Here is a 21,120-nt window from a genome sequence, read left to right on the forward strand (position 1 = left end):
TTAAAAAAGGTGTCACAAAATTAAAGCTACAAATTAAGAAACAGCATAAATATGTTAGCACATGCAATTGTAATCCAGTTGGATTCTGCCATTCATCTTGAGTTCTCTGCAGTTAGCTAGAACTCGATATCAAATAGTTATCATAATGTTTTAAAATTAATGCAATGACCTGCGGATCAACGATTCACTCAGGAAGCGTCACGTCACGGACGATTTTACATATTTGGCTTTCAGTTCTGAAGGAACGGCTTTAGTTTTCTACGAAACACATCTCCTGACACATCTCCTTTCCATAAGTGTATCTATATATAAAGTATGTATTGTGCATATTTGTCGTCACGATATTATAATATAAATTACATATGTGTGTGCGTGTGTGTGTGTTTGTGTGCGTGCGTGTATGTGTGGCTCGCGTGTGTGTATGTATATAATAATAATAACGCGATGAGAAATTTTAAAGCGAAGAAAAATTGCGTGAAAAAGAAAAAAATATTGTGCGTAAAAATATAATATCGCACAATAGAGATTACTTTTTTCGATTTTTTATCATAACGATAATGTGAATTTATATATCTTATTAATTTAATCTGAATCTTAACATTTTTTTTTTACATTTATTTGAGAAATAAATGATTATAGTAAAGATTGCACATTTAGCGATATCTATAACATTATGAATGTTAATTAACATTACGAATTGTCCACGTAATCGTATGATTTCCTGAATTTAACACTTTGCAACACAAATTGTGACTTGGGTCATTTCTATGTATCTATTTCTATGTATAGCACATTACTGGTGCTTAAAACATTTGCATTTATAAATGTATTAATAATTTTTCCTTGATTCTATGAATATTCAAAACGTATAAGATTTGACGTTACACCGTGGATGGACCCCACTCTGTGGATACAGAGACGTTACTGCTATTACAGACTGTAAATATCTGTGTTTGGACGTTGCTCGGATCGACAGTCGCAAAATGCTGCATCAGATGAATCCCGATTTCTTGGACGCCAAGCCCGAAAGTTCAGGAAAAACGTGCCTCGAGTCATGCATCGTGCGTCCGAGGATATCAAGAAGAGGAGACGGCAGTGGTATATATTCGTTTTTACGTTTTTATGCATCGTATTGAATAGAAAGTGGGCTGGGTGTAAATTAACAAAACGAAAACACAACAACGCGAGGTGGGAGATATATTAAAATGCGTGTCGATATGTCGGTTACGTATTTAATATTTTCAGCACGGATATATATAATTTCAGATTATTCTCGAAAGATCAGATTCGTAAATAATTACACAATAGCCCTTCGCGAGCAAGGTCTATAATTTATCTAGATAAGAGAAGATTATTTTATAAACGGAATTAATGAGAGTGTAAAATTAATTCCATATAATTACTTCGTCGATAGATAAATTCAATTTGTGGCCAATTACAAGCTTAAGGCGTACATGCAAACGACACATTTTTTTCTGTGTTTCTTCTTTCCTTTCTACAAGAATATTTTATACGATTCGCGTCGATTGACGTATTTGAGTTTTAGCTGCTATCAATACAATGTCTTCTGCTCTCTCCCACATTTTGTATGTAAATTTCATATGTCTGTATAACGTATAAATATCGGGTCAATCCTACAAGTCGTTTCTTCAATATAAATGACGAAAAGAATACGCGAATATAAACTTCTACTAATAATTGTGTATATATATCCTCCATCGCTATTTATAATAATGTGCTGCCTATTTATTAATTTTTTAATCTTTTCGTTCAAAAAACTTGATTAATTGCTCCGAAGTGACAAAATTCAAATGCAATTTTGCGAGCCTTTGTGTTTCCGGAGTTTAAATAATTTTTCAGGCCTTAGGAAAGTCTGAGACATATATTTGGCTGCGGCAAAAACTGTCAATTTAAAATAATTTTGTTAGCAGTTGCCACAACAACTTTATACGCATATAACATTGTTATATAATATTTTCTAATAAAATATGAACATTTTTTGCCTTGGACAGTTGCCTACTGTCACTGGTAATATTTGACCATTCAAGGTAAAAACCGAAGTAATTAAAGATAAAACACAAGCAGAGGATTATTCTTTTGATACGTTAATTTTCATTGACACAAGAGTATATTAAGGAATATTTCTATCAATCTTAAATTTAAAATAAAATCAAAGATAAAAGCAAAGCTATACATATATAAGAAGATCAAATGGCTAATTTATGAGTACAAAAAAGATGTGGGTTTTGAAAATACGAGTTTATTAAGTTTATTAAACAAAAGAATTAACAGTAATTATGTAGCTGACCAAGAACAAATATAAAATGATCCGCCGATATACACCAAGTAAAAAACAATAAAAAAGATATCATGTTCATGTTAAGATAATTTTAAAAGTATTTAAAAATGGAAATATACTTATACTACGAATATGGAAAAGTATATTCTTAAAGAGCTTGCTATTACTTTTCTGACATAAACATGAGATCTTTATCATTGTTTTGTTTTACTTGGTGTTTACCGTTTTATTTCTTACAGCTACATAACTTTATCCTACATCAGACAGAAAGCTATATCGGTAACTGTCAGACGCCTACTTTTCTCACTGTTAATTTTGACCAGTTATGTAAGTTTTTAACCTCAGTTCTTCAGTCTTATATCGTTATATGCTTTACATTGATAATTCTTTTTTGCCTTTTAATCATACATTTAACAACTCATCTTTTATAATTTATATAACCTTATATTTAAGTTCGATTTTTGCCATAGTTTTCAATCAATCACTCTAGTGTTGTCTTATTTGTAATCTCCTTATGGTTTCTTTATTTCAACTATATCATTATATAAAATTGTTTTAATTTTAATCTTTATATATTTTTTTGTGATTATTCGATCCGAAATTGTTCTTGCGATCAATTAGATATGCGCAAGAATTTTATACGCGCTGCGTCTAATTTGTATATAATTTGTACGAAATCCACGCTTGAGACTAAAAATGCCAAGCGTCTTTAAACGCCGATGTTTATTAGTTAAGATTGTGGTACATTATGGCCGGTATTCATAGTCGGTTCTTATATTTAAGACCATTTTAAGTACAATCTTAAGATGTCATTAACCAATCACAGAGCCGTATTAGCATCTTAAGATATTACTTAAGACGGTCTTGAAATAAGATCTGATTATGAATACCGGCCATATATGTATATTTCAACTACTTCTTGAATAGACAGATGAAATTCAATTTTCATCGTAAAAGTGCGGCCCAATTAAACTAACAGAGATTTATTGACGCTACCTAATGCTTAAATTAAATTATTGGGCGCATCTGCTGTCTTCCCGTTGCAGCATATCGTTCTCTCCACCTGTTCTTCTTTACTCCGCTACGTTACGCAGGTCAAATACAAATTAAGAGCACGTAGATATAATCAACAGTGGAATAGGATTGTTGTTATGCTTTCCAGAAAATGTTTTCCAATTTATTTCTACACAAATCGAAAAAAGATGACTGATGCATGTATGCAATGACGTGAAATAAATAATTCGACATTCCTGGTTATCGCGCATGATTTTATCATATCTAATCTTATCATAGCTTATATAGTTGCAAGTTATTGTAGTGTTCATTTACCATATGCTTCAAACGCTGATTATTCTTGAAACGTAGTCTTATGCGAAAATTGCGAAACAATTGTATGATTGTTAAGATATCAATATGATATATTTGTCTTATTTTAACGAATACGCGTGTGCATGGCGGTGCATATAGGCGTTTTGAAACAGGTAACTTATAAGCTTATCTCGAGAATGAGAAATAAATAATACGATTAACATGTTTAATATTAATATCATTCTCTCTTTCGATGTGTGCAAAGAAATAAATCCGTGGAGAGGTTACTTATTAGGACAATAAAAATAATCCCGACCGAGAGAAAACGACCTACATATCGGGAAACGGCTGAACGATCCTGTTGCTTTATTATTAAATTAACGCGTATTCTTGTTTTATTATTAACGCGTAAGTATCGCGTGTGTGTCGGGCTATAAAACGGGCACCCTTAAGGCCTAACATAAAAGTTCATCCAGAAACATCAAGCCTTTCTTCTTATACCAAACGCTAAATTGGGTGGCACAACTTAGATGATTTGACCACACAGAATCCAGGGATCCGAAAATCGCTCACAGCCATCTGGTTGGCTATTGTCACAACTCGCTTCTGCGAGTTCTCTCTAATAAACTTGCTTCCGAGTTGCGTAACGTCCCATTTCTCTGAAATAAGGTGTCACACAACCTGATACACCCTGCGAACTCCTCGGTCTTAAACCCCCGGAGGACTTTCGCAGAAGACGTGTTTGTAAAAGAGAATATAAAGCTGAAATATTCATCGCTAGTAGATTCAAGTCGTAATTTTTCCTCGCCAGAACTTTGCACGTAATATTTTAAAATAATTTTTCCCTCTCTCTCTCTCTCTCTCTCTCTATCTATCTATCTATCTATCTTTCTGCTTCTTTCAATATAAATAATTTTTATCCCCAATTTTCTGCAAAGTAGTTTATACATCTAGTGATATACGATACGGAAGTACTGTCACATATAATGAAGAAAAAGAATAACGCAGTGTAAAGAGGGAGTGAACTAAATCTTAAATTGAGTAGATTTGATTTTTACGGCTAGAAACACGGAAAAAAAAGATGAGCTATACTATAGCTAAAATAGTCGTAATATATGAATAACCAACATTTTTTGCAATAAGAGTAACATTTTTTTGCAGCGAGAACAAAAGGTTGCTACTATTGCTAAATTATAGCTCTCGCTGCAAAAAATATTAGTTATCCATATTTTACGACTAAATTTAGGTAAATTTTTTTCCGTGAATGCATAAAATATGAGTAAACCAATTGGGGAAGAGAGGCGACCGCTGCGCTTAAGGCTACGAATATTTTAAGCTCGCTTACCTGAACTGTGAATCTGTTATCACAAAATGTTTTTCCCTACTTAAATATTTAAATACACGTTTTCGTCTTTATTTCCGCACCACGTCCCGCGCTAGACTCGCATTCGCCGTTAAACCTCTTTCACACTTTCACGAGTCTAATTATATTATCGTTAAATATATAAATTAGGAACATTCTTGCATATCTTCAGTTAAATCGTTCAGCTAAACAGTTTGTTAATTTAAGGCTCGCGAAAAAAATTTCTGTGTATATACTTACTTTTTACCGTCGGTTTCCCTACTCGAGAACGCGCGAAGTTTCACGCTGCATCGAATGCCGGATAAAATATATACATTTATTTGACATCGTCAAAGAAACTTTTCGAAGATACACGATTTCGTCTTTCGTTATCGCGTCCAATACAATAAATTGAATAAATTTTCCTGTCATCTCTCTCGCGACAGATTTTTCGAATCTTCACACTTAAACAAAAAAAATAAATAAAGGAAAAAACGTAATCTACGCGTCGTAAAGAGTTCGAGCTAACGTCCCGTTTTCATTTCCAGTCACCGTTCCCCAGTCGCATTACATTTCTTCGTAACGGATAAATATCGCGGTGGCGGCCCCACGGGATGCGTGATGCGGCGGATGTGTGGTTACCGGGAGAATCGGAGTGCGACGAGACAAGAAACGGAAAGGTGGTCCACCCGGTGTGCCCTGCGATTCTCTCGGATATTCGCGACCTCGCCGACATTGAGGTGTATTAAGACAGCGGTGTCTCGCTCTCGTCGTATCTCCGTAATTCACGATATGCGGAAACAAACACGTGGGCGAGGCCGCACGCTAAAGAAAAGGGGATAGAAAATTGCTATACGAATTTCTCGTGTAAAGCGCGATATGTATGCGCGGCGCGTTGGAATGAATTATTCATGCTGAGTAAAAAGTGTCGGCGAGTGTCGGTATCATCGCGCCAAGGAGGCATTTTGAAATATACTGTAACGTCCCCGCGCCGTTAACTCACGATAATTAAACGAGACGATAGGAAAAAGGGAGTTAAGATCGCGTTGACTGGATAATTAATATTAGGATACATTGTAAAAAGATAAATTATACGTAAGAGAATAAATTATACGAAATTTTATGTAGGCTCCTCGACATGAAATCTCGATGATAAGAAACGGGGGCCGAGAAATATATCGGCGTGCAAAAATTTACGTCGATATATTTTATATCGCTCCGATAATAAAGTGGAAGAAATAAGAATTTAATTAAGGACTAAAAGAAAGACGCGCAAAATTAATTAATACAAATAAAGAAAATATTGTAACATAATTAATTTAACTCCGTAACTAATGTATTATTATTTACTTCAAAAACACTCGAGATATACTTCTCTTTAAAAGCAGATTGTACAAACGTTATTAATCGATCTGTAGTTTTTTACTTAAACACCTTAAATTGCGCTATAAAAAAATGTATATACGTAGCAACATTTACGACACATTTATGTCCATTTCTATCAACGCAGGTTAATTTTAATCTTGGTTTAACTTACCCGTCATCTTTTCCTAGTTCTAAAGAGTTAGAAAAAAATTCGAATATTTTTATGTTTGAATTTAAAACAACGTGAAAATTTTCAAAATGAGAAAAAAATCTTACAAGTGCAATTATGTTTATTGTGTAAAAATTATTTTACTATGTATGCAGTCAAAATTATAAATTATAATGAATTATAATAATTTGTAGATAAAAGTTGATAAAAGTTAACTTTTATCAACTTTTATCTACAAATTATGTAAAAATTATTTTACTATGTATGCAGTCAAAATTATAAATTATAATAAAATATTAAGTTTTAAGTAAAAAACGCGAGCGTTACTTCTGTAGTAACATACGAGAATTCCTTCGCGTATATAAACGAGTGATTTTTATCGTAAGTTACTACTATACAGAAGTAACGCTCGCGTAAACGTAGTAATAGTAAAATAATTTTTGCACTATAAACATAACTGCACTTGTAAGATTTCTTTCTCATTTTGAAATTTTTCACGTTGTTTTAAATTCAAACATAAATATATTCGAATAATTACGCTAGTTCTTTCGCAAAATATAAAACGTATGTATAATATTTTTGAATAAAAATCCTATATTTTTCATGATAATATCAATATATTCCGAGACACAACCAGTTTTACAATACATTATCCTACATGTTTTCCTGTTATCAGCAATAATTTTTGCAGTAACATTTTTTTATGGAAGATAAATAGTATTGCGAAACGTACTGCAAAATTCTTCAAAATAGAAAATGATAAGATATATAATACAAATTCGTTGTGTTGCAACGCAGTATTAATTAACGCGGAGCTCACGGGTACAATGTTTTTTGTTTGTCAAAATAGGTACCATATTCGATAAAGTTCCCTGCATATTTCGTTGTAACGTAATTAATGATAATTTCCGAGAAGTCAAGTTTCGTCAAAGGTCTGAGGCAGCCGTCAGTCGTGCTTTGTGGTTGTGACGAAAAGGTAATAGCCATCGCCGTCTTAATTACTGTGTTCTTTGCAGATTATATTATGAACCCGCATTGGAACGAGTGCTCTGCGTATGAAGAAGCATATAAGAAGTCATTGGAGTACCCGGGAGAGTTTTGGGGCGAGGTTGGCGGCTGTATTGACTGGAGTAAACCTTGGGACAAGGTTTTGGACAATTCCAACGAGCCGTTCACGAAATGGTATCTCGAAAAGAATCATGAAAAGAATCGTAACTTTAATCGTAATTCTGTCAAAATTAATCAATTTTTTTTATTGTCACTGCAATGAATAAAGGCTTTCAAAAAGTTCCAATTCCGATTAAAATTTTGTTTGCATAAATAATTAATTTTTCTCTTTTTTTTGCGATAAGGCTCGTTTAAAATACTCGTCCTTAAAGAGTTAATATAAAGAGTTATCGAAAATCGCATTATTTCTCAGAGAAAAATCTATTCCAGATTGAAGAACGTAGCTTCGAAATCATGCGTTACGCGAAACTATATTTAAGTATAGATATTAGACGCTTTACGCGCCACACATAAAGCATTGCGGAGAGAAACAGTTAATTAATAGAATGAAATCTCTCTAATGGCCTCGTGGGAGCACTCGTGACTGCGAAAAGGGCTACAAAAAGCTCGCTTATCTTTCACGCAGGTTTGTCGGCGGTGAACTGAACGCTTGTTACAACGCGGTGGATCGCCACGTGCACGCAGGGTACGGGGAGAAGACCGCCCTCATCCACGACAGCCCTCAAACGTCGTTAATACGCAAAGTGACGTACAACGAGCTCTTGGAAAAGACGTCCGTGTTGGCGGGCGCGTTGGCGGATCTGGGTGTGCGCAAAGGGGACAGGGTGATTATATACATGCCGCTGATCCCCGAAACTATAATTGCGATTCTCGCCACTGCCAGGCTCGGGGCGATTCACTCGGTGGTCTTTGGAGGTAATTAATAACAAAAAGTGACGGTGGTCGCGGCCGTTACGTTCAAGCTTCATTTTACCCCTATACCACGTGATTATTATTTTTCACATGGATCGCAAAAAATAGAATCGATAGTAAAATGTATGCAAAGTGTGTAAAAACTGACTACGATTAAATATCGCATATTTACGTTATCTTTCTTATATATATCTTGCATATATTTCTTATCCGTTTCTTTATTTTAAAGACTTTTAATCTTAAAAATATCTGTGGTTTTTACATATAAGACGGCTAAGACCATATCCTTCAAATGTGTTTTAAACTGTCAAGTCACGTCAACAGCTTTATAGAGGCTCAAGTTGCATAGCAAGTTATTTCGATTATCAAACAATTATCAATTCAGTTACCAATGCAATGCGATTATACTTGTAAATACGCGTTTCAGGCTTCGCAGCGAACGAATTGGCATCTAGAATAGATCATGCCGAGCCGAAGGTTATTATCGCCGCGAGTTGCGGCCTCGAACCGTCCAAAGTGATTAAGTACGTATCAAAAAATATCCCTTTATACGATATATCTTGACAGATTTTTAAATTGCGCTTTTAAAAAGCAACAGTTCACAGCAGACTCCTAAAGAATTTTCCAAGAGAAATGTTAATATTAATGTACGCGTTATGTAACATAATTTCTTTCTCAAACGTTTCTGTTTAGAACTCTTAGATCTTCGACGCTTCATTCAGTCTTTATATTCTTCCTTTAATTCGCACAATTCGAAATGCAGGTATACTACTATGCTAAACGGTGCCATGGACATGATCATTGTACCGAAACCGAAGTGCATCGTGTTTCAGAGAAGAAACGTGTGGGAGGCTCCGTTACTCGAGTCACAGCTCGACTGGGACGATCTCTTGAAGCGGTCGAAACCGCATTCGTGCGTAATGGTCGAGGCTAACGATCCATTGTATATACTGTACACGTCAGGCACCACAGGTGTGTCTTAAGATACATACTCAGCTAATCGATAAAGAAACCCAGAAACCCGTCTCTGGGGATGAAATGACGGAATTTTACATCGTATAATTTCCTTCCTTTGATTTCCTATACTTATATAGAAAATTATCCCATCGTATTCCCTCGAGACGTTCTGTCGTCACTTTTCATGTTTATAATGTGTTACCTGTCTTTGATCAAACACCAAAATCACACTCCTGTTACGCAATCACGAAAACCTTTTTTTTTTTTTTTTTATTTGATATCAGGGCATCCGAAGGGGATTATAAGGCCGATCGGTGGTCACTTGGCAACACTCTGCTGGACCATGAAGACGGTTTACGGGATGAACAAAAGCTCCGTTTGGTGGGTGGCCTCCGACATGGGATGGGTTGTCGGGCATTCCTACATTTGCTATGGCCCTCTCGTCTACGGCGCGACTAGCGTCATGTACGAAGGAAAACCCGACAGAACACCGGATGCTAGTCAATATTTCAGGTTTGAATATTTTTCAACGAAAGCAATATTGCTTGGAAAATAAAGAGAAGCGTTTTCTGGTAGGAAATAAAAATTTATCTCATCTGAAATCTAATTTTTTTTACCGCCTTGTCAATTTTCGTCGGATTATCTCGAAAAAAATAGCGCGACTTAAAAAATATTGATTCTACAAATATTTGTTAACTTTTTCATGCCAGTTGATGAAAAATAACAGTTCGAGAAAGTTAATAAATATTCGACAATTTTTTAATCGCATTTTCTCTTTCGAGTAATAATAATAATTCTTCAAAATATTTTCTCAGCGATTCCTTCGTACGCAGAAGAAATACTAGCACGTGTCTGACTTATTTTCGTTTTTACTACTTTCGTGGACTATCCTACATTCGTACGACGTCACGTTATCCCTATATAACATTGATAATTATAATATGCATCGATAATTTACTTTAAGGAAGTCTTCTCTTTCTTTCCAGAATCATCGAGCAACATAGCGTAAACGCGTTATTCTGCGTACCCACTGCTCTGCGCGTTATAAAACGAGCGGATCCGGAAATACTGTTAGGAAAAAAGTATTCGTTAAAATCGTAAGTTCGAAAGCAATCCACTAACTGCTCCTCTGATCGTGATATCTGATTATTTCGAATTGCAACACGATACAATTCGTATGCATCAGTGGCCAAAAAAGCATAAACAATCTCTATACTATGATTTTACACACAAAGTAGCACATATTATGTTATTCATATCATGTCGATAGCTTTTTTTGTGATTGACAAATAACAGTTCGAGAAAGTTAATAAATATTCGACAATTTTTTAATCGCACACACACATTTTTTCTTTTAAGTAATAATAATTCTTCAAAATATTTTCTCAGCGATTCCTTCGTACGCAAAAGAGATACTAGCACGTGTCTGACTTATTTTCGTTTGTACTACTTTCGTGGACTATATCCTATATTCGTACGATGTCACGTTATCCCTATATAACGTTGATAATTATAACGCATCGATAATTTACTTTAAGGAAGTCTTCTCTTTCTTTAAACTCCCATAAAAACAAATCGGAAAGACGAACGGATTTCTCACGGACAAGTTTTCTTTCAGCTTAAAAACGATATTCGTGGCCGGTGAATTTTGCGATTACGAAACGAAAGCCTGGGCCGAAAAAGCTTTTAAAGTGCCGATCTTGAACAATTGGTGGCAATCGGAGACTGGACATCCCATCACGGCGCTGTGCTTAGGATACGGTCATTACACCAGTTTGCCCAAGTTCAGTACGGGACTTCCTATACCCGGATACGACAGTGAGTCTCCTTGGTCGTATGCGGGAATGCCTCCGCCGACTTTTCTTCACTATATGACGCTACCCTCGATCATCTCTTTGTCTAAACAATTCCGCTAATAAACCTCTCGTTCGTCTCTGTGCAAAATCACTTATAAATTCATCATCGACAGTACGTATCCTGCGCGAGGACGGGAGCAAAGCGCCGCAACACGAACTCGGACGTATCGCGATAAAGCTACCGCTGCCACCTGGATGCATGTCGACCCTTTATCGGGCACCCGAGAGGTTCAAGCAAGTATACTTCTCGACATTTCCGGTAAGTAAATGCACGACACGTTACCACGTGCTAACGCCTTATGCTAACGGAGCAACATATATTCCACACGTATAATATAAACCTACGAGTCTACTTCTTTTTCCCCCCCCCCCCCCCCGATCGCTTGAAAGCCTAAGTCACAGTCTACAGCAGATGTTTTAAGCTCTAAGCTCTAAGAACCAAGTCTATCTTGGCCAATCACAGTTGATTATTATCTTCAAATTCGACTGTGATTCATACATCAAATATCTTAAGACTTTATAGTGCTTAAAATATCTATTGTAGACCCCGGAACTAAATCAAGGCCGAAGAGACCTTTGCCAAATAAAGAGACCGACTCCAAATTTGCCGGAGGATAAAATCGTTAAAGCTCACTGGGGATTACCTATATTTAATTCGATGCTCTTGCACAGGGTTACTACGACACGATGGACGCGGGATACATCGACGAGTTCGGCTACGTTTACGTCACGGCGAGGGACGATGACATTATAAACGTAGCCGGCCACAGAATATCCACGGCTGCGTTAGAGGATATTATTTTAGCTCACAACGACGTGGTGGACGCCGCGGTTGTCGGTGTACCCGATCACACGAAGGGTGAAGTGCCGCTGTGCCTTTACGTTAGACGAGAAGGTACGTTCGTAATTTCAAAAGAGGTATCTCGAAAGAAGCGGTTGTCATCTTTAACATCGCGACGTCCGGCAAGTTTTCTAACCGTGTACATATAAATTTCAATATAACTCAATATTAAGGGAATGATTTCAACTAAACTCCAATTATAAAATAATATCTACGCTATTTTCTTTAATACGGACATTAATTATTCTAATTTCTTGTTTATAATATTTCTTGTCTGAAATAATTAATTTTTTATTATTTTACTGCAGTTCTATCGGTTGAATTAATCGTCGATTAAGGAGAATTGAAAATGTTAAAAATTGCATAAAATTTAAAACGCAAACTCTTTTATAAATAATGTCAGCGTATATATAAGTTTGTTTAGATTCTTTTTACCGTTTAATTTTTGAAAATATTTATAACAAAGTTCTATAGATTTTTTCAAAGTTAGTTGATTAAAATTCGAAATAGAAACATTATATAATAATTTAAATATTCCGATTAACTTTATCAAATAACATCTGTACTTTAATACGGAATAAATTATTAATTTTTTTATTGTTTAACATACGGAAGGAAAGATTTGAGATTAGAGACGACAAATTTTACATGTAATTCTGTTATTTGAATTAAAAATTAATTAAGTTAGATAGGAGCGAGTTTGATCGAAGTCTTAAATTAATTAAAATTGAAATCAAAGCTCTAAATTAATAACTGTTATATATTATATATAGCAGTTCGAGTTATATGTTAATCATTATATACATATTATAATTCGAATATTAGTTTGCAGCCGCAAGAACTAGAAACGATTGCGATTCAATTGCTGCAGTTCCTTTTGTACTCTAATCTTTTTTAACGAATAATTAATAAGAATCCGAAATATATAATTGCGATTGAATTTAGAAGAATTAACAGGGTACTCTTCTTTTAGACGCGATGAGCAACGAGGAGGAGATAAATCAAGAGCTGGTCGCACGGGTGCGGAACATGATGGGGCCGATCGCGTCTTTTCGCGCCGCCGCCGCTATTACCGCGCTACCCAAAACGCGCTCGGGGAAGATAATCCGTAAATCGATCGCCACATTGGCGCGGTCGAAGCAAGTCAAGGTAGGAACGAGTTAAGCGCGATAAAAATCTTCGTTCAAATCTCTTGTTATCTCGCGATCCAAGCGAGAGACCGTCGCCGATAATCGAACGCGAGTCGTTCTCCATTTAATCTCCTTTCGGAGGCTCTGGGTAACACACACACACATATATATATATATATATATATATATATATATATATATATGTACCATCAATTTAAATTCAGAGGACTAAGTTTAAAAGAAAATCAAAACTATTTTAATTTCTATTTTGTGCGACCATCCTTTTTGCATTTTTTTCAATATTTTGTTGGCATAAAAGTAAATATTAATTTATAAAATAAAACGACTACAAACACAAAAAAAGTTCTCCACTGTCCTTAAATTGATATCCGTGTGTCGAAAGGGTTAGCGAACCCTCTTCCGCCCGCGAGCGGAAGTAACCAGCGCGTTATTTCGCTCGGTATTTTAATATCACACGTCGAGTCGGTTGATAATAGCGCGATACTTCGATAACAGAGATCTCTCTCGTAAAATTCACAAAAAAATTCAAGAAACTTACCCCTCTCGCCGCTTATTTCTGCTCGTCGTCGCCATAATTTCAAAACTCATCGGCCCTCTGGCCGCTTCTACCGCGTCGTCGCCATAATTTCAGTTCGCCGAATTTTTCCAGATTCCGAGCACGATCGAGGATCCAACAGTATTCCGCGAGATCAAGGAGGTGCTCCAGAAACTTGGCTACGCGAAACTGGCCCCGGATCCTCAATGACCGCGCCTCGTGCGAAACGACTCCTCCGCGCGCGCGAAAAGAAAATGGAAAAGAAAAGAAAAAAGAGAGAGAGAGAGAGAGAGAGAGAGAGAAAGGAGAGCGGACAACTTCCCGGAAACAATGAGCGTCGTTAATTTGACCGCTGCAGCGCGGCACCCCCGTCGTCCCCGATTGCAGGGTGTCCAACTGCGATCGGGAAAAGCGTGTGCGCGCGCGCGCGCGCGCGCGGGCAAGTCAAAAGGGTGAAGAAAGAATCCGTGGAAATTCTTCATTTTCTTCTCCCTTTATTTACGGCTCATTTTTTTCGGGACTTGAAACGAGACGGACGTGTATTCGGGATGAAGGCGAAAGATCCGCGCGCGGACGATGCAAGTGGAGCAAGGGAAAGGGAGAAGAGTGCGAGAAGCGCGTAACGTGAAAAGGGACTAGACCGATCGCCCTGAAGTTGTCCGTGCTCGACGTAAAAACGCTCGTAGAGGCGGGATCGTATGAACACGAGCAACGAAAATTCGCTCTCGTTAACTTCGCAAACGTTTATCCCGCGTGCCGAGAACGGGGAGCTGCACCCAGTGCATTTGCAATTATTCCATAAACAAATGTAGATAGGAAAAATGTTCTCTCTTAAGAAGGAAAGAAACGAGTTATACGAGTACATATCAAGTTGGCGCGTTTCCACTTTTTCTCTGGTCCCCGTTATCTATCCGTTCCTTTGACTTATATCGTCAAGGGTCCATTCGTGTCGCGTGCTCGCGCGAGCTTCAAATGAGTTTAAAGCGATAGATTGCCGTTGAACTAGAAAAACTAGATAGCTAGAAGAAAATACTGTAGGCGAGATAAACACGCGCGGAACGCATTTGTGCGCCATGAATATTTGCAAATCCTATGTGCTACACTTGCTTTTATTCCATTTGCTTTTATCTCGAATATAAATATATACGTAGGAAATCCGTTATACTGTGCAGGGATGTACGTGACGTACATCCACGTCCCTATTAAAATTATCAGGGCACACTTTTTTGCAAATTTGTTTTTAATGATAATATAATAAGAAACAGTATAATAATAATTGTAATATTAATTTTATAATTATAAATTGTTGTGTAACACTATTTTGTTGATTTATTCAATAAATTTTCTTTTCCAACTTTACCACCACTTTAATAATAATTATTCAATAATAATTATAATATTAATCATATATTTCCTTAATGTTAAATCCGCAATCGATATCGATCACTTACTCCACTTCCATGTGTCGCACCTCAGAAGAATAAAAATATCGTGTTTTTTCTTGTTTTATTATCAAGGAGACACGGTTAATTATTTGATCATTATCCGTTTATAATTGTTTCAATGCAAGTGCCATCATTCAGCTTATCTAATAAAAGGAACACACGCTCTTGAGTTTCTTTTTTTTTCGATTGTGTATGTCTCCTTAACTATATAGTCGAATCTATTTGCTCTTGTATCAGGCTATAAATATTTTTTCCCCTTTTCCCCCGCTGTCCCCCCCGCCCCACCCCCCACCCCGTTACCCGTTGCATCGTTGCGTAGCACGTGGACGCACGTATTGTTTGTATAGCTCTGCGGTACATAGGTGTGAGTTGTGTTATATGTTACATTATTACTAAGTCTCCAGAATTTCATCATGCCCGTTCGGTTTGCTTAATATCTCGTGTGCTCGCCTTGCATCGTCTCATATTTGTCACATTGAAATAATGATCTTTTTTTTATATTATTATTAATCTGTTGTAACACTTAAGCAAGTTTCTTTTCCTTTACTCGACGACTTTCAGCACCTTGCCAATTGCGATAGTTTTATCTGAAATCACACAAGTATATACATTTACGTTAAACATTATCGCGGAGCAAACAAAGGGGAAAAAACGGCGGTGACGAAGGAAAAAATATGCCGTCGTCGTACTCACTTTCATCCCTAAGAGTGAAGCGGCCCATTTGTTGGAACAATTTGAATCTTTCGAGACATATAACTCCCGCGCACTCGATTCTCATTATAGCCACCTGGTCCTGTTTGACGAACCTTGGCCTCGTCTTACTTTTATCGCCCGATTTCTTGTCCACCAGACAGATCAGTGCCTTGACCGTGACTTCCTCCGCGGCGCAATGAATGTGCATGACCGCGCTGTATCCCGCGCAAATGATACTCTTGTGTTCTAGAATCACCACTTGCGCGTCGAAGACCTTCCCGGTCTTGATAGGGTTGTTGCTGTCGCATAGGACAAATCCGGGACTGACGTCTTCCTCTTCGATGCCCTTTAGCTTGATCTTGACATTTTCCCCAGGTCCAACAGACGTCACCTCCTCGTCATCCGACCACAGCTGGTCCACCGTTACTGCCGTCTGCGTTTTAAATTTAAAAGAAATAAATTATTCCCATAGATACATACGTCATCTTATTTATGCTACAAAATGTAAAGCGTTAAAAATATCACATAATAAAGAAAATATTACTTTTCTACGTTAGATTGGCGCAGGAAATTATCTGTATCTGTTAAATAGTTAATAGTGAAGTTATAGTTCTCCTCTAAAACAAAATTTTTATTGTTCAAAACAGTAGTTGTTGGCTTTAATAGTCTTTCTAAAAAATCTAAAAAGTTTTTCAATCGTTTCCATAAGAAACTTTGGACTGCAAATTTTAGAAAGGAACTTATAAGAGAAGGCAACAAAAAGTTTGCGCCAACGTAAAATATAATTTGCATTTAGAATATAAATTAATTCCAAATTAATTCAAAGCAACAAAACATATATACGTACCCTATTTGGCATAACGAGCAATGACTGTCCTTTTTTGGCTTCACCTGCTTCAACCTTGCCCATAACTACTGTCCCCATGTCCTTATATTTGTCGACGATCGGCATGATAAAAGGTCCATTGCTCTTACGATTAAGCGAGGGTAGCGAATCGATGAAAGGTATAAATGGTGGGCCGCTGTACCATTTACAGAGATGTTCGGGTATCGGATCCTTCAAGCCGATACCGAGCTGACCAGAAACTGGCATGAACGTAAGATCTTTCGCAGGATTGAATCCTAATTTACGAAGGTATGGCAGTATCTTATCCCTGAAAGATACACGATTTTCTATTCGTGTGAATCGATAGACGCGTAATATTATCTCATCATCGGTGATCAAAACACGAGTAAAAAATATATACTTAAAAAATAAAAAAAATATTAATAATTTTAGTAATCTTTCTCTAATAATTCTTAAATTTACAATTAATTTCTCGAATAAAATCTTTCCAAACGTATATTCCGACAGAAAATTTCTATATATTTTCTATTTCTAAATCTCGTGCGCACTCGATGCATACCTGCATTCATTGTATCGGCCCTCGTCCCACTCGACAGTAGGATCGTCCATCTTATTCACTAATACAACCAAATGCTTGACACCCGCGGTTTTAGCGAGCATAGCGTGCTCTCTCGTTTGACCCCCTCTGTCGAAGCCCGTCTCGAATTCGCCTTTCCTCGCGGAAATAACGAGGACCGCTAAGTCGGCTTGCGCCGCGCCGCCGATCATATTCGGTACGAAGCTTTTATGGCCGGGTGCGTCTAATATTGTAAAGTGCTTTCGTTCTGTCTCAAAGTAGGCTCTTCCTACTTCAACAGTCTTCCCCTTTTCCCTCTCTTCTTGGTTCGTGTCCAGCGCCCAACTTAAGTACCATGTTTCTCGACTTCTTTCTTTCGCCTCCCGCTCGTATTTCTCTAAGGTACGTTTGTCAACCATTCCCGTGAGTGCCATGATCTGACCTCCGATAGTTGATTTCCCAGCATCTGCAAAACACCATATATAGTGCCATCTGACAATCGACAACATAAAATATATATCGAATAACTCTCCTCCGTGAACTTTTCTGGTACATTTATATTTCATCTATATTCTTTATAAATTTATTACTTACCCACATGCCCTATGAAAACAACGTTAACGTGTTCCTTTTTGCTTTTAGTGTCTTCCGCTACTTTGACAGGTTTCTTTTTGGGTACTTTAACAACCAGCTCTTCGTCCTCATCGTTATCAGCCTAAAAATAATACAAAGTACAATATACCACTAATAAAATAACCACTTAAGAGAAATCTGTCAAAAGTCAATGCAACTTATCTAGAACTGTATAATAAGATATATATATATATATATATATATATATATATATATATATCTGTCAAAGAAGTATGCGCTCAAGTTTTCAGTCAAATTTATACTTACTTCCTCATTTTCCGGAGTAAGCAAAGGGTCTCCATCAACTGCTGCTTCTTCCCAGGAATCTGCAGGTTGATGTTCCGGACTGGTATTTAGTTGGTCGTTGACGTTCGGCGGTGGAGCCCCTCCCCCAGCGGGAGGTTCCTCAACTCGACTGCCAATTGGATCTGCCAGAACGGGCGTGGAGTTTCCTATAAAAAATAAAGCACATTTCTTCAAAATCTTCAGAATAATATACTCAAAATATACACAAAGAGATATATAGGTTTCTCAATACAGATAACAGATTAGAAAGAAATTTGATTAGATAATGATATGTGCGTGTCAATAAGTCTACGTTAAATCTTGTGACTCTCTACGAAAATAATTAATTTACCAATCACTTTGCTAATTTTTATCTCTCCCTTCGTGTCAAATATTTACAATAATTTTCCACGTAAAATCGAGTTAAAGCTAAATATATTTCCAAATCTTTCTGAAGCAATTATAGGAAAATATACTGCAAATGTGATATCAAAGTCTATGCCGAGTTTTAATCTTTTTCTGTTGCAAAGCTACAAAGACAGATATCGGTTCGGCGTGCGTCCTACCAATGTTTTACACGGTAGATCCTTAAGATATTTATTCAAACTTTGGCACGGTATTTTACCGACTATTGAAACTAAACGCAAAACGTAGATCAAACGTAGACAGATATAAAACTTTTTGCGTCACGTCGAAGATCGTAACACCGATGAAAAGACTGAACTTCAATCGAGGCGTGTCGAACGTCGTATAACCCGCTAGATACAAAGGAGCGGAACATCATTAAACAGAAATAATCGTAATTAAACACCCAACAATGATAAGATATACGCAGCGACACAATCTCTCCCGCCGTGTGTCGCCTCTCCTATTACAGCTTTCGCTCGCAAGGTCCCATATCCCATATCCAATTTCGACAATGGTGTAACGAACCGATTTGCACACTCGGTAAATAACGTTAACGTAAAAGAACAGTCGCGGTCCGAAGGCCCGGGGGGGGGGGGGAAAGGTCAGAACGGAGAATTCTTCTCGCATACAAATGAAACCATATGGTATCCGAGAGCGTGACATACGGCGTGGACACTCCGCGGGATCGACCTCCGCGGAAACGCGGCGAGACTGGTGGGTGACGCAACGAGGCGTCCGCGCCATGCGTTCGCGATCGTTCCAGCGCGGAGACGGGGACCTCGCGCGGGAGTGGCAACGAGACGAAGGGGTTATAGTCGTGGCGACGGGCCCGCGTGCTCGTATATGACAACACGACGAACGCGGCGCTCCCCCGCGCTCTCAGGCGGAGGAGGGGGAGGGTAAATTCCGCGATCAGCTGGATGGGACACTGACCATGGTGTATCTCGACGGGCACGGAGGTGGTGGTTACGGTGTTCATGACGGCGGCAGCGGCGGCGGCGGCGGCGGCCGCGGCGGCCGCGGCGGCTGCGGCTTCGGCCGCAGCCGCGGCGACGTTGCACGGACTGCTGTCGGCCGTCGTGGTCGCGGCGACGTTGCTCTGTGGCGACGAACTGATGCAGAAGGAAGGCACGAATTCCGCAGCGTTGACATTCAGGGTGGAGAACTTGCTCTCGATGGACTTGTCCTGCGACGTAGGCGGGCCGACGATGTCGCCGTTCGTGTCCGCCTGCTGTTCCCACGAGTCTGGTGCTACGCTGTTCGCCATATTAATCAGGTTGTTTCGGCGCACACACAGCCGGCCCGCTAGGCTAAACGGATAATACGATTCTCGCGATCGGGGGACGGTGGGAGAGAACGAGAGAGCGAATGAGAGAGAGAGAGAGAGAGGAAGAGATAGAGATAGATAGCAGGGTGATTGGGACACGAGGTGAGTCGCACGCGCCGCAATGTGAACCACCGCGCGCGCGTTTCGTTCCGATCCGATCCGATGATCCACCGGGGGGGAGGGGGGTTACCGGGTTCGGGACGGGTCTTAAAAAAATAGTTATCTTTCCAGCGCACTCTTCGCGTACACACACACCCACACCCCGCGTACACGCGCGTACGATCGCTACTCCGCAGTCCGCGTGCGTGCGTGCGTGCGTGCGTGCGTCCCCCGTGGTCTGCTTCGTTGCTTGATCCTCGCTGCTGTGCTGTTATTGGTGCTGATGGTGCTGCTGCTGTTCCGCTACCGCCGCACTTCGAGACCGGAAGTAGCGGAATCGAGACATCGCGCGACGAACCACACGGCGATGAACAGGCGCGCGCGGACGTCGCGGGCCAATCGCGGACGAGAACGCTGGGCTGGGCCGCTTTTAACTTAAACTAGCGCGAAACCAATCGGACGAATGACCGAGATGACCGGCTCGTTAAAACCCCGTAGCTCAATCAGAATAAAGAAAACTAATCTCTCGAGTTTAGTGAACTTTACTCTGATTGGTAAAATTTCAATTCCCTCTCAAACCTAATATTCATAATCTGATAAGAGGAGTTACGAATTATTTTTGATAAATCGATATAATAATAATATAACCAACATAATTTTAATGAGTTTTAACAATTTAATTTTGTTATTTGTTGAACACACGATACCATGTAATTTTTAAATATATATATATATAGTAACATGTGCATTACTGACACAAAGCAATTTTCTTTTAAGTATCGAAATAATGATCGGAAATTGTAAGAATTGCACATAAAAATCTAAATTTAAATCGATAAAGTGTCAGGCAAGGAGATCACGCTATTTAGAATTTCAAAAATTTTATTAACATTTCCGAGAATTTTTTATAATTCTAGGAATTTGCTACATTTGTTCAATATTTTATTGCTATATTTGCAGATACAAAGCTTGTCCTAAATTTTTTTTTCCTACATTTTTTCTCTCTTTCTCTTCCATGTATAATTATACATTTATCTCATTTCAAGTGCAGAAAGCGTAACGTGGTGCATCTACAAAGAGCAAA

General features: G+C 38.2%; 2 protein-coding genes across 4 annotated transcripts; one reads left to right on the forward strand and one right to left on the reverse strand.

Annotated features, from left to right (window-relative positions):
* The first annotated feature begins 222 nt into the window (after positions 1-222).
* On the forward strand, positions 223-15,102 carry LOC143906287 (acyl-CoA synthetase short-chain family member 3, mitochondrial). 3 transcript variants are annotated; one of them, XM_077422263.1, is made up of 13 exons: positions 223-313; positions 874-1,098; positions 7,500-7,665; positions 8,117-8,406; positions 8,831-8,927; positions 9,167-9,375; positions 9,645-9,873; positions 10,347-10,457; positions 10,979-11,178; positions 11,330-11,475; positions 11,889-12,111; positions 13,031-13,206; positions 13,858-15,102. In XM_077422263.1, the coding sequence occupies exons 2-13, from the start codon at positions 984-986 to the stop codon at positions 13,951-13,953; spliced, it is 2,058 nt and encodes a 685-aa protein (XP_077278389.1). In that variant the 5' UTR covers positions 223-313; positions 874-983; the 3' UTR covers positions 13,954-15,102. The 3 variants fall into 3 exon arrangements, with proteins under 3 accessions (XP_077278389.1, XP_077278408.1, XP_077278399.1); XM_077422282.1 differs by lacking the exons at positions 223-313; positions 874-1,098 and adding an exon at positions 6,827-6,864; XM_077422273.1 differs by lacking the exons at positions 223-313; positions 874-1,098 and adding an exon at positions 6,871-7,047.
* On the reverse strand, positions 15,019-20,305 carry Erf3 (eukaryotic translation release factor 3). Its single transcript, XM_077422296.1, has 7 exons — positions 19,544-20,305; positions 18,185-18,369; positions 17,879-17,999; positions 17,288-17,750; positions 16,729-17,035; positions 15,882-16,314; positions 15,019-15,775 (listed from the first exon to the last, which is right to left on the reverse strand). Exons 1-7 carry the CDS (start codon positions 19,875-19,877, stop codon positions 15,732-15,734), a joined length of 1,887 nt encoding a protein of 628 aa, XP_077278422.1. The 5' UTR covers positions 19,878-20,305; the 3' UTR covers positions 15,019-15,731.
* Between the last annotated feature and the right edge of the window lie 815 nt (positions 20,306-21,120).

Source organism: Temnothorax americanus, unplaced genomic scaffold (genome assembly GCF_048541705.1).
Source record: "Temnothorax americanus isolate GAGA-0224 unplaced genomic scaffold, ASM4854170v1 Scaffold11, whole genome shotgun sequence".
In the NCBI taxonomy this organism is placed as follows: Eukaryota; Metazoa; Arthropoda; class Insecta; order Hymenoptera; family Formicidae; genus Temnothorax; species Temnothorax americanus.

What these genes read in the sequence shown, in the direction of transcription:
- Erf3 (XM_077422296.1), bottom strand. Translation starts at nt 19,877, where the DNA reads ATGGCGAACAGCGTAGCACCAGACTCGTGGGAACAGCAGGCGGACACG. An exon ending in TTACTCCGGAAAATGAGGAA is followed by an intron (nt 18,000 to 18,184) that starts GTAAGTATAAAT and finishes TATTATTTTTAG; the next exon opens with GCTGATAACGATGAGGACGA. An exon ending in CTTCACTCTTAGGGATGAAA is followed by an intron (nt 15,776 to 15,881) that starts GTGAGTACGACG and finishes GTGTGATTTCAG; the next exon opens with ATAAAACTATCGCAATTGGC.
- LOC143906287 (XM_077422263.1), top strand. Translation starts at nt 984, where the DNA reads ATGCTGCATCAGATGAATCCCGATTTCTTGGACGCCAAGCCCGAAAGT. An exon ending in TCACTCGGTGGTCTTTGGAG is followed by an intron (nt 8,407 to 8,830) that starts GTAATTAATAAC and finishes TACGCGTTTCAG; the next exon opens with GCTTCGCAGCGAACGAATTG. An exon ending in AAAAAGTATTCGTTAAAATC is followed by an intron (nt 10,458 to 10,978) that starts GTAAGTTCGAAA and finishes GTTTTCTTTCAG; the next exon opens with CTTAAAAACGATATTCGTGG.